The sequence below is a fragment of the Schistocerca piceifrons genome, chromosome 3 (assembly GCF_021461385.2).
Source record: "Schistocerca piceifrons isolate TAMUIC-IGC-003096 chromosome 3, iqSchPice1.1, whole genome shotgun sequence".
Taxonomy (NCBI): domain Eukaryota; kingdom Metazoa; phylum Arthropoda; class Insecta; order Orthoptera; family Acrididae; genus Schistocerca; species Schistocerca piceifrons.
In genome coordinates this window covers 514,822,022-514,835,907 of record NC_060140.1, presented here as the reverse complement: position 1 = coordinate 514,835,907, position 13,886 = coordinate 514,822,022, and the positions used below count along the sequence as shown (strand labels likewise).

The window sequence follows — 13,886 nt, the reverse complement described above, 5'->3', positions numbered from 1 at the left end:
AGTCTCCATAGCGATTGAGGCACTTATCGTATCTCTTCACAAGGTTTGAAATTCCTTCTGCATAAAAATCACCCGCTTGTGCCTGGAGCCAGCCTGTGACCGCATCTTTGAGCTCTTCGTCGTCATCAAACCGCTGTGACCCGAGCCATTTCTTCAAATGCATGAAGAGGTGATAATCACTTGGCGCCAGGTCTGGGCTGTAAGGTGGATGGTTGATAACGTCCCACTTGAAGGACTCAAGAAGGGCCGTTGTTCTGCGAGCAGAGTGAGGACGGGCGTTATCGTGCAAAAAAACGATACCGGAAGTCAGCATACCACAGCGTTTGTTCTGTATAGCCCGTCGTAACTTTTTTATTGTTTCACAGTACACATCTTGATTAATGGTCGTACCACGATCCATGAATTCAACCAACAACACCCCTTTGGCATCCCAAAACACCGTTGCCATCAGTTTTCTGGCAGAAAAATCTTGCGAGGCTTTTCTTGGTTTGGTAGGCGAATTTGAATGTACCCACATCTTTGATTGTTCTTTTGTCTCAGGGTTCACGTACTTAATCCAGGTTTCGTCACCGGCCACGATTCTGTTTAACAATGGTTCTCCTTCGTCCTCATAACGTGACAGAAAGTCTAATGCAGAGGCCATTCTTTGAGTTTTGTGGTGGTCGGTAAGAATTTTGGGCACCCATCGTGCACAGAACTTACGGTAACCCAATCTTGCTGTCACTATCTCGTACAAGAGAGTCTTAGAAATCTGTGGAAAACCAGTAGACAACTCCGACATTGAGAAACGTCGATTTTCACGAACTTTTGCATCAACTGTCTGAACGAGTTCGTCAGTCACCAATGATGGTCTACCACTCCTCTCTTCATCATGAACGTTTTCTCGTCCACTTTTAAATAAACGTACCCATTCACGGACAACTCCTTCACTCATAACTCTTGGTCCGTACACGGCACAAAGCTCACGATGAATAGCTGCTGCAGAATATCCTTTGGCTGTAAAAAACCTTATGACAGCACGCACTTCACATTTGGCGGGGTTTTCTATTGCAGCACACATTTCAAACTGCCACAAAAACTAAACTAGCGCAGGTACGACGTTCACTCGACCACGGCTTGATGCCGACTGACCTGTTGAGTGCGTGAACGCACAGATGGCGTCGCTACTCCCTCCACAACCCGCACTGTGACCAATCGGAGGTTACTTTCTGAACCGCCCTCGTATATAATCATCAGAAATCTTATTCCCACCCAATTTATCTCAGTCAATGTGAAATGCCAACTATCTTTAGTGCATCAAAGTATTAGAGGGCTAAGAAGTAAAATTAATGAACTACTTATCTGTACAGATGGAGCAGAGTCATGCAACCCAGTTGACATAATCTACCTCTCTGAACATCATGTAACCACTGGTATAGATGTATTAAGTGTTTTAGGATTTAGGTTGACTTCTCACTGTATGAAAATATGTGCAACAGAAATAAAATTTCATAATAAGTCATTCATAATAGTAAGTGTTTACTAAATACCAGCAGGTAATACTAATCTGTTCATAAATCACTTTCAAGCTCTGTTCTCCTATTTACAACAAAAAAGAAAGAATTAGTGGTTGCTGGTGATTTTAATGTGCATTTTCTTGAAAACTCTTCCAGTAAAAACTTTTTACAATCAGTAGCATTGTCATTCAGTTTAATTCATAGTTAACCTCCAACTAGAATAGCTAAGTGCTCAAACATAACCATTGTTAATATCTTTATAGAAATGTCTAATGAACAAAATTATATTGTCAAATCAATAATAAGTAGCCTCGGAGGCTTTTGACAAATGTTGATATTGATCAGGATATAAAATTTACTAAATCTGAGTTAAAGAGTAAACAAAAAATTGATTGTTTTAGGAAACTACTCAAAGACATGATTTAGAATAATGTGGACAATGCTCAAGCACATATGAGAAATACAAACTTTTATTGTTTATAATCATGTCTTTAAATTTTTTGAAAACTGATTTCCCCCTAAACTAACCCATATTAGACCAAGGTCTATAAAAAAGCCATGGATTACTCAAGGAATAAAGGTGTCCATAAGACCAAAATGAAACTACACCTATCAGTCAGAAACAGCTCTAATGTAATTGGTAGATATGATTAAAAAACATATTACAGAACATTAAAGACAGTAAAACAGACATCAAAGCAAATGCATTATCTGAAAATGATGGTCATATCAGATAATAAAATAAATACAATACAAGATGTAATGAAGGAAGAGATTGGTAGAACCAGAGAATTAAGAGTAAATTATACATACATAACAGATGTGTGCAGCTTTGATGTATTTCTCAATAAGCGCTTCATAACTGCTAATTAAAAGATGGGGTTGTCAGGTTCAGTAGATGCTGCCATGAAATACCTCAAACCAATCACAACAAATAACTACAATAATATGAGCATAACCCTCGCAACACCAGTAGAAGTAATGTCCACCATAAAGTCCATAAAATCCTTCTAGTGGCTATGATAATACATCAACAAAGTTGATTAACCCTCTGTTAGTCATGTGGGCTACAAGTGTACCCCATACAAACACTAATGACTGCCTTCCCATTCTAGACAGGTGCAGACATCTCTCGGACTCGGTAACTTCCTGCAGTGTGGTGCAGTTTAAGCCAACATAGGTGTGACATTCACTGAGTTTTGGCAAAAATTTTAAATTTATTTTTTAAACTGGATTAATCCTATTGTCCATACACCTAGCCTTGTCCCTCTTTTGGGTGCACCTGATGAAGGGTTAAACAGTGTACCTGTGAAGTTAGTGACATTTTGGGTTATTTGTGTAAGCAGTCTTTTATCAATGGAACATTTTCTGAATGGTTGAAATTCATTGAAGTTAAGCCTTTGAATAAGAAAGGAGATAAAGGAATATTACCAAATATCCATCCAATTTCACTTTTGCCCATGTTCTCAAAAATTTTGGAAAAGATAATATACATAGGTCTTTTTTGACCATCTGAACACAAATAAATATTATCTAAGTGACAATTTGAATTTCTAAGTATTTCCAATATCATTAAATAATAAATTACAGGCTATTGGTGTATTTTGTGATTTGTCAAGGGCATTTGACTGTGTAAATCACAATACCTTTTTAAGTAAAACAGAATATTATGTTGTAACAGAAAATGCTACAAGATGGTTCAAATCCCCTATCTCTGACAGAAAACAAAGGGTGTCAGTTGGCAAATGACATGCCTTAAGCTATCAGACATCATCCAACTAGGTACCAATAATATTTGGTGTCCCTCAAAATTCCATTTTAGGGAACTTGCTTTTTCTTATGTATATCAATTACTTTTCATCAGTAACATTACCAGATACCAAGTTTGTTTTGTTTGCAAATGATACAAACATTGCAATAAATAGTACATCAAATATAGTCTTAGAAATGTCGGCTAGTGAAATTTTTTTAGACATTAATAAATGATTCCTGCCCAATTCTCTGTCATTAGATCTTCATAAAACATATTCAGAACTTGTAAAAGGCTTCCTGCCAGTATTTGCCTAAAATATGACGACGAGCAGCTAGAAGAAGTTGACAGTAACAAATTCTTGTAATTACATCTTGATAATAAATTTAACTGGGAGAAGCATACCATATTTGCTATGAGAATGTTGTCAGACATAGGTGATATAAAAATAGAAAAGCTAGCTACTACACTTACCTTCATTCCATAATGTCATACAGGATTATTTTCTGGGTAACTCATCAAGCTAAGCTAAAGTTTTCCAAGCTCAAAAAGTACAATATGGATTATTTGTGGTGTGAACTCAGTAACATCCTGCACAGGGCTGTTTCAGGAACTGTGGATACTAACTACTGACTGATAATCTATTTATTCTGCAATGAAATTTATCATTAAAAATATTTCTGTTTTTCAGCCAAACAACTCAGTTCATGGAATCAATGCTAGAAATGAGAATAACTTTCATAAACATTTAACATCACTTACTGTGGTTCAGAAAGGTATCCACTATTCAGGAATAAAAATTTTCAATAACATGGTAGCACCCATATAAAGTGTAACTAATAATACAGTTCAGTTTGAGAAGAATCAAAAGGATTTATTGGTGGCCATTTCTGCTACTCCACTGATGAATTTCTTAGCAGAACTGATTGATGTGTGTGTGTTATTAATAATACAATGTAAATGAATATTGCATACAATTTTACTTGTGTACATATTTTGTGTAGTTCATTGTAAGCAAGTCCTCTAAAATATTTTTATTTAATTTTTTTGTTTGATGGTGCATGGCTAAAATAGCCATAGAATTTTCATATGCACTTAGTGTATTGAACATGTAATATATCATGACAAGTTTGATATCTTTTTAAATGTAAATATGCTTAAGTTTTTCTACCAATTCTACATCCTCAAGGGCAATTTCATTTGGGATCTGTGGAAGATACATTTGCATCTCTGTTCTTATTTTGTAAATATTTTTTGTGCATTCTTGTTTTCTGACATGTGCGTCATTCCAGAGGATCTCCTCACTATGGATCAACTGGAATGAAAAGTACATCTAATCTAATCTAGTCATCGTCTCGCAACTATTCCCCCATTGTACGCAGTGCTGCAAAATGTGTTCATATCTTTCTGTATTCAGCATTATCTTAAGAGCAACAAGGGGACCATACGCTAATGTCCCTAAAATTAATACCACCTCCTTTGCACTTCACTGTTGACACTACACATGATGGCAGGCAACATTCTCCAGGCATTCGCCAAACCAATACCCTTCCATCAGATTGCCACATGATATAGCTTGCTTCAACACTCGTTTCTAGCCTTCCACTGTCCAGAGTTGTTTACCACTCACCACAGAAACATATGGCTTAAGATGAGCTACTAGATGATTGGATCCAATTTTTTTAACTCACTGTACACAGTTGTTGTCTTAGCTGGATTGCTAGTGGCACAATTAATTCCTTCTGCAGATTTCATGCAACTTTTAAAACAGCCCTCCAGAATACTTGACTATCGCTAGCCATTAGTAAATGAGGTCTGCCTGGTCTTCATTTAGATGTGGTTGTTCCTTCACATTTCCACTTCACAATCAGCAACAATGACTTGGGCATCTTCAGAGGGATTGACATTTCCCTGACAGATTTGTTAATCGGGTGACAACCAACGAGTATTCCACATTCAAAGTCAGTGAGTTTCTCCTTATCAGCCAATTATCCTGTTACTGCTGCTTTACTGATAGAACAAGACTCCATACCTACTTTTATACAACTGTGTCCATCTCTTGTGACATTAGTGTTCAATTCTGCATTATCTAGATGTATTCAGGTGCTTGTGATCAGATAGATATATGCTGCAGGGAAAACTTATGACATACACTGAGAGGTTACAAGTCGCTAGAATGCACTGGATGTGATGTCAGCCGTCGAATGCTGAAGTTCATTTGGTGCTTTGGTCTCTGGAGAAACGGTGTTCTGATGCCCCATATCCCTTTCAAACCCACTCGCTTCAACTGCGTATATTAACGTTTACTTTGTCTTAGGTGCAACAGAAATATTTCCCTCCAATGGAAACCTGAGGGGCACGTTTGTGAATGTTCAACCCTTTCATCACATGCAAGTGATGCCAACTGTTGGGCATCACTATGAAAATATAAGCAAGTCAATGCAGCAGTGCGCAGCAGCTTGTGACCACCAGAATACTGGGCTGTGGTTGGTTTACCATACTCCACTGTATAACTGAATAGTGTTATTCTGCATGGTAATTATTGAATGGTCATTATTTATTACAATAGTGAATATTTCATAATTAATTATTTCAGTACATAAAATGAAGCCCAATGTACAAAGTATATCTTGAAAACCGATTCATATTTTTGAATAAATCTTGCAACTAAAATCATTTTAAAAAAATTACCTACGAGAATTACCGCATAAAGAAAAATTTTCCTTCCTCCAGAATAAAGATCACTTCTGACAGGAATACCCAAATCAGCAGAATACTGAGTTCTATTACGCTGTCGACAGCCCTGTATAGCTCTGAAGAGGTGAAGGGACGTGCATTCATCAAACACTTGTGGTCGCCCTATGTGGCAGTTTCCACATGTGGAAATGTTGATGTACACAGTATGTCCCAGTTCCGTTAGGACTGTCTGTGTGAAATTCCAAACTGTAATGCTATCTCAAAGCCAGCTGCAATGTTATGATCCTTCGAGTTTGGACAACAGCCATGTAGACGACCCCTGCAACAGGCATCCTGGCCATGAACGTAACGATACATGTCTGACACTCGTCGGAAAATGGTGATGTAGCTGGGAGACAACATCACATATCTCTAGCCCTCCACTGTTTCAGTGCGAGATTATCTCGAATTCAACCCACATACTGGGAGGCAGGGTCCTGGTCGTTTCCCTACGACAACACCCTGCCTCACAAAGCGAAGATCGTGGGCGACTTTTGGCCAGAAAATTGATCACAGTCTTGGAGCAGCCACCTGATTGTTCCCTAAATTGCTGTTGGCAATGAAAGGACACTGTTACAATGCAGTTAAGGACATCCAAGAATACTGTACTGCAGTACTAAATGCATTCAAAGAAAGGACTATAGTCACTGGTCAAAAAAAAGTTTTAAAAAGATTTCAACTATGTACTCATTCAGGGGGAATTTATATTGAATAAATACAATTATTTTGTGAACACAGTCCATTACTTTTATTTTTCATAGGCACATTCCTAATGGGACTGGGATACACTATGTATTGAAGATCTGTCTTAAATGACATTGACCACGGAAGCCCAAATCCTTGCCCAATCTATGATACCATATGATCCATACATATTGCACCAACGATAATGAAGTCAAATCTGAAAGCAGTGTCGTCACTGCGCTACAACACTTAGCACTGAATACATCTCTATTGTGGACACCACTGTACAGACAGAGCAGAATAGCCCCCGGAACAGAGAGTGCTGCTACTTGTAAAAACTTCGAATATTCCAGGATATGCAAACATTACAAACATAGTAAATTTGGAGAATGTTCTAGAATGTTATATAGTAAATATTTGCTGGTGACTTGATTTGAATGTGAGACCTCGAGCACACCAGTCAGTCAGCTGTTTCTGATGTGTCATACATTACACATACATTTACTGTACACAGCGTAATCCTACAGGGTAAAAAAATCAGTAACTCCAGTATTGTGGAACTTCGTTAAATACACTCATTGTAAAATCACTCTCCTTAATGACATTTTTACTGCTAAAACACATTATTCTTTAGAGGTTTTCTTTTGTTCATGTATATTTAGTCCTCTTTTCCTCTCTACCATTCCTTCTTTCCTTCTTGTTTCCCTCTCTTCATGTTCTATTACTCAATTTTCCTCTAACAGTTTTCACTTGTGTGTGAGAATCTGTTTCACAATATTTAACCTGTGTTCCTGTATTTTTCTTGCCATTTGCTTCAACTTAGGTCTATGATTACCACCTTTACCTGATCTTCTTCCCCTCTCCTCCACCTGAGTACCTCCTGTTTACTGTTCTCCCTCAATTCCTCAATAATTCAGAATCATCATCAGATAAGAGCTTCAAATATTTTTGGTATAGATTTGAGTATCATTTTGCTTTTTGTTATGTTATCAGGTAAATTTTTGCCAATGGTTGTGCTTGTGATGTCATCTGCAAACAGAATCATTTCGATTATAATGCTAAGAGGTAAGTTATTTATATATATTAGAACAGAGATCCTTATATGCTGCCTTGTGTAGACTGCATCTTTTTGTTGAAATTTTTATAAATATTTCTTTTGTTCAAATTCTACTGCTCATTTTCTATTATCCAGGTATGATTTAATGATACTTGGGGCTTTTTACTCCAAGTGTATAATGATTATGTTCTCTTATTAAAATGTCGTGGTCAACTAGGTTGAAAGTGTTTGATAACTCAAATAATATACCAAGAGGATTTTGGTCTTGACCTAGTCCCTCTAAGATGATATTTATACATTCGAATACTGCTGAAACTATCAATTTTACTTCCAGGAATCCAAATTGTCTACCATTTATGATACCATTTCTTGACATAATATAACAATATGACATAAATCTAATTTCTTTTTTAAGGAACTTATGAGAAAATGGGTAGTAAGCTAACTGGTCTGTGAGATACCAGAGCACATAGAATCTCCATTTTTGTATTGTTGTAATACTCTGACTATTTTCATTCCATATTGAAAACCTCCTCCCATTAGACATTTAATTATTTATTTAATTTCTTATTACACTTTATAAGATAACATTAGTTTGAAGCTATTGGTCAAATATGGTAGCCCCCCTGATAAGACAGATAACATGAAAGATACAATTTGTTGACTCTTTCACTTGTATCCAGCAATATAAAGTTGAAAACTTTGGTTCAACAGCTACATATTCTTTAACTGCACAGATAATGGTCTGTGTCAACGGAAATATATGTTGCTGTCACTTGTAAAGCATAAAGGCACAGAATAACTCTGAATACTCCTTATGATATCAGTTTTTCCCTGCAGAAAATGTGTCAGGCATACAGAAAGAAGTGAAGACTTATATCCTTATGAAGCCAGGAACTCAAATTTATAACTTCGCAAATAAAAAGAAAACAGGTGAACTAGAAATATTATCTACTGTATGAGAGTACAATTTAAACTGTACTTGAAAAAGATAAACACACTTATCAGCACTGGTGGAATGAATGGTTTAAATAAGTGTCTTACATAAACTGTTAATATGAAGACTTTTCACATTTTAGTTTTCATATAGTTACCAGTTTCATATTTCTATATTTAGCATCACCAGTCATATAAGCAACAATAAGAAGAAACGACAAAAATGGAAGCTGAAGAAGAAAATATTGAATAATAAAGTTGATGGAGGAGTTATTAAAATTGGAGGCTCACATAACAAGTCTTGCGAGAGTACACAAAGAAAATGTCAATCTACACTAAATTAAAGTGAGGATGTAGACGATTTTCACAGATATGGAGGGCAAAATTTCATTGACAGAAAGTTAGACTACCAAAAGCAAATATATTATCAAAACCTGATTCTGTTTACTGAGATTCGTAGCTTTGTATCTGAATTTATCTATTTGACCATGTAAATCTCTTTTCCCATATGTATATATTTATGGGACACACAGTCTTTTTGCCATTTGATTTAACAACTTGCAAATACATCTCTTTTAAATTTTTGTAATAAATTGGATGTCTACAATTACTGCTACTATTGAAGATATAAACTACATTTTTTCATGCATAAGAAACCATTAAACAACGTAGAAAATAAACAAATATCAATTATACATTTAACATGAAGTATTATGTTCCATTATAGGAAATATAATGATTTGCAAAAGTCTCAGTTACGACAAGTTTGACTAACCCTATTAAGGTGTAATAGCCTGAAAGCTTAAGATAAAGAATACCATGTATGCTCTATGTCTCTGTTGTCTATGGGGTATCCATCTGTATGTGTTTTTATACTACCTGATTATGGAGAGGCATAGGATTATATGTTTGATAAAATGGAGTGCTTGTGTTCATTCTTCAGTTAACTGTCACAAAGACACTCATTTTAACAGTGCTTCAGTTATTTTTCCCAAATACTGCTGAACAAAAACTCAACAAATTTCCATTGACCTGTAAAGAAGTCCTGTTTGCTCTACATATAAAAAATGTAATGTTGCATATTTAACCAAAAGAAGAAGTGTTAGGTCTTAAGCTGCAATATTAACAACTTAATAGCAGAAATTAGTCTGCAGTAAAGAAAAAACTGAGACATCTCCTTTTCATTAATGAGCTCTGGAGAAATTGACAAGTCGTTTTTGTTTTCTTGCTATGACGATAATGGAAGCGAATTTCCTCCAAACAGCTGGATTATATTTTGAATGTGTAAAGGACTTTTCTGAGTTAATTGGAACTGTGGTGTTGCCGAATCAGTATTGAATAAAGTGTAAGGAGGATGTGAAAGGACAAGCACAACTATAATTCTGCAGTATTGTAACCACATCTCTAAACAGATTCCTTAATGATAAATGGATGTATGAAACTTATCACCTGTGTAAATTCAGTTGTGCATTGTGCAAGAGGGAAAATAGGGTTCATTAATAGCTTCCTTGAATTGTAAGTCAGCTACATTCTACCTACAAATATAAGAATCCATCGCTGATAAATAAAAATGATGAATTCTGCATAGCTGATAAATAAAAAAGAATAATTCTTCATGTTTTCCCTATAAAAAGCTTTTAATTTAATATTTCACGTATGACTAACAATCTAGTTGCATGATGAGATTTGCGACTGCATGACATTTTTTGCAAACAAAATGTCAAGTTATTCTGGACAGAGGTTCATCGGCAGTTGCAGGATATACTTTGTTTAATTAATTTGACAGCTGTCAGAACTATCATTCGTTCTTTACTGTTGATGATTTCCACTAGAATACGTAACAACTGAATAAAGTTATGAAACCATAATTCTAAGAGGACACGTTAGCACAAATGGGAACATTATGTCTTATCTTTTGTATTTCTTACTTAACGTACATCATGTCCTATATATTCAAATCAGAAATCGTTATGACGGTGAACTGTTCAAATTTGTTTATATAATATCTTTATAGCGATACTATTTGAGTTCTTCATCTCAGCACCCTGACACGTACAATTTCAATGGAAAAATGATCCAGAGATGAACAACCACTAATACTACTGGTACATCTATTAGTACTACATTCTTAACAAAATAGGACTTCAATCCCAGTTTAACAAACTGATACACTTCACACCATGCTTCACAAAGTACTTAGAGAGGTTACCAGCTCACTATTTTCATCTTTGGTTTGGCAAACGTGTCTTCCGCGCGGAGGAACTTTGCTGTGTTGTTTATGTTGCTGAATGTGTTGTTACTGTGCTTCTGTTTGTAAACAGTATATTGGGTTTTAACTAAGCAACACAAGCGAAAATGTCGGAAAGAAAAGTGTTAAATGTAGGTATCCGCAGTGAACGATTTGTTGTAAAATTGTATATTCTTCTAATGACAAATTAAATTGTTGACCAGTCATGAGTTCACTGATATGTAACTTGACTTTTCAGAAATATTATCCTCCGGATTTCGATCCGTCGAAAATCCCGAGGATGAAGATGCCAAAAAATCGTCAATACACTGTGAGACTTATGGCTCCATTTAATATGAGGTGAGAAACCATATCATAAGTTATAATGACTTCTCAGTGTGATGATGTCTGTTCAGTCTTGTTTAGTAAGCCATTTATCTAAGTATGATATTATGTGTCTATTCATTCTTCGACGATTTTCATTGTATAGTTTTCGTCCGCTTACATGAACATGAATAGTCTGTTATAATATCCAAGTACTGTCAGCAAATTCTCTCATGAGGCGAAGCTCTATCACTACCTTATCTCAGCTGATGTTGGAATGAGTGACATACCATGTAAAAACTGAAGGAAATATTGTGACTAATGGAATAGAGAAGAGATTTCACGACGGGAAAAAATTGCGAGGCCTTGTGCTACCAGTTATCGTTCTGTGAATGGCTAGTCATTTTTGAGCAATCAGAGAAAATGTTAGTGAGAAAGTGCTCAAGAGGTCAGCAAAACAGTATTCCACATTTATTCCTAGTCTACAGGAAATTCGAGTTGTCTTCCAGTCTCATATTTAAAAAACACTGCTGTGGACAGTTGGTTTTAGTCTGTCAGTGTTTGGAGGTTGTATGACACACGTCAAAGCTGGAATTATTCAGTTCATGCAGGTCAAGCAAACTGTATAGTGGTTAAGGCATTATGCTCACATTCGAAAGTTGTGGGCTCCACATCCCTACCTAGCCCTTCAGATGTAGGTTTTGTGCGTTTTCTGTAAATTAATAAAATTGTTTATTGAATGGTTTCTTTGAAAATGAACACCCATTTTGTTTCCTACCCTTATTCAGTGTGAGCTTATGCTTCATCTCTAATAACATTAGCACCAGTATCAGGATGTTAAACTTAGTTATCTTCAGTATTCGCCCATCCCTAATTTCCAGTAAATGCAAGTCAATATAAATAATGTAATCAATATAACTGTGTCACACTGCATCAGTTAGTTGTGTCCTCTCAACCACTACTCCTATAACCGATCCTGGCAGCTGATTGTAGCTAGTATACTCCATTAAAATTGCTTTCTGATTATGTTTCAGCGAATTGAGTGGTAGGTGCGAGCTACCAGTCAGTCTTAGTTCTTTATCAAGCACCAAGTGCTTGCTGTGTTTCCTGTTCTGTAGGTAGGTGCGGCACCTTGTTAAGTGTGGCTGGCAGTGCATCAGCAACACTGCAATGCAATCTGTCAAGCACAAAGTAATTTTAATCAGAGTATAATTAACAATGTGTTAAATTGATGTGTTGACTGTTTGCTTTTGTCTCAGATTTTTCGGCTGACATTTGTGTAATGATTTTGCTGACTTCATCCAACACAAGTGACTGGGATTACCTAAGATTCATACTCCATTGCTTGTGGCAGACTAGAGTCAAACCCAGTTCTCGCATGTATTTTCTGCCCCAGTGTCTTTGAGACTTTCCCAGATCTGTACCATTAGTTCTCCCTCTGTTACCTGCAACGATCATTCACTGTAGGACGGGAATCCAGGGTCTGTTTCTCTCGAGGTTTTCTGCTTTCTTGTTAAGAATATTGTCATGCTTAAATAGGCATCCAGTTGTGGAGTAAAGAATGGTCATTCCATATCAAATCACCCAATAAAAAATAAATTTTACACCCACCTCCTTAGATTTTCATGAAATTTGGCTCAAATGGTTCTAATACCATCCTGACAACACCTGCAAATTTTTTTGCTGTAAAACTTTAAAATTGCTTATCTTAAAAACTCTTTTAGATAACATCATGAATTTTTGCAGCAAGTTTATTTATTATACATATTTGAAGATAAAAATGATACTATTAAAATACAGGGTGATTCAAAAAGAATACCACAACTTTAAAAATGTGTATTTCATGAAAGAAACATAATATAACCTTCTGTTATACATCATTACAAAGAATATTTAAAAAGGTTTTTTTTTTCACTCAAAAACAAGTTCAGAGATGTTCAATATGGCCCCCTCCAGACACTCGAGCAATATCAACCCGATACTCCAACTCGTTCCACACTCTCTGTAGCATATCAGGCGTAACAGTTTGGATAGCTGCTGTTATTTCTCGTTTCAAATCATTAATGGTGGCTGGGAGAGGTGGCCGAAACACCATATCCTTAACATACCCCCATAAGAAAAAATCGCAGGGGGTAAGATCAGGGCTTCTTGGAGGCCAGTGATGAAGTGCTCTGTCACGGGCTGCCTGGCGGCCGATCCATCGCCTCAGGTAGTTGACGTTCAGGTAGTTACGGACAGATAAGTGCCAATGTGGTGGCGCTCCATCCTGCTGAAATATGAATTGTTGTGCTTCTTGTTCGAGCTGAGGGAACAGCCAATTCTCTAACATCTCCAGATACTGTAGTCCAGTTACAGTAGCACCTTCGAAGAAAAAGGGACCAAAAACTTTATTGGCTGAAATGGCACAGAAAACGTTCACCTTAGGCGAGTCACATTCATACTGAGTTGTTTCCCGCGGGTTCTCAGTGCCCCACGCTGAACAACTGTCGTCGATTCACTTCTGCCGTACTCAATAACACAAAAAGCTTTCTGTTGAGCGGTCGCCATCTTAGCATCAAATGACGCTGACGCCTAGTCAACAGCGCCTCAAGCGAACAAATGTACAACTAAATGAAACTTTATAGCTCCCTTAATTCGCCGACAGATAGTGCTTAGCTCTGCCTTTTGTCGTTGCAG

General features: G+C 36.5%; 1 protein-coding gene across 1 annotated transcript in view; it reads left to right on the top strand.

Annotated features, from left to right (window-relative positions):
* Window positions 1-10,878: 10,878 nt before the first annotated feature.
* LOC124789451 (splicing factor YJU2) overlaps window positions 10,879-13,886 on the top strand; it is a 78,401-nt gene continuing 75,393 nt past the window's right edge. Inside the window, exons 1-2 of the mRNA XM_047256812.1 lie at window positions 10,879-11,038; window positions 11,146-11,246. Coding sequence (XP_047112768.1) covers window positions 11,015-11,038; window positions 11,146-11,246 — 125 coding nt within the window. The 5' untranslated portion in view covers window positions 10,879-11,014. The remainder of the gene's footprint in view (window positions 11,039-11,145; window positions 11,247-13,886) is intronic.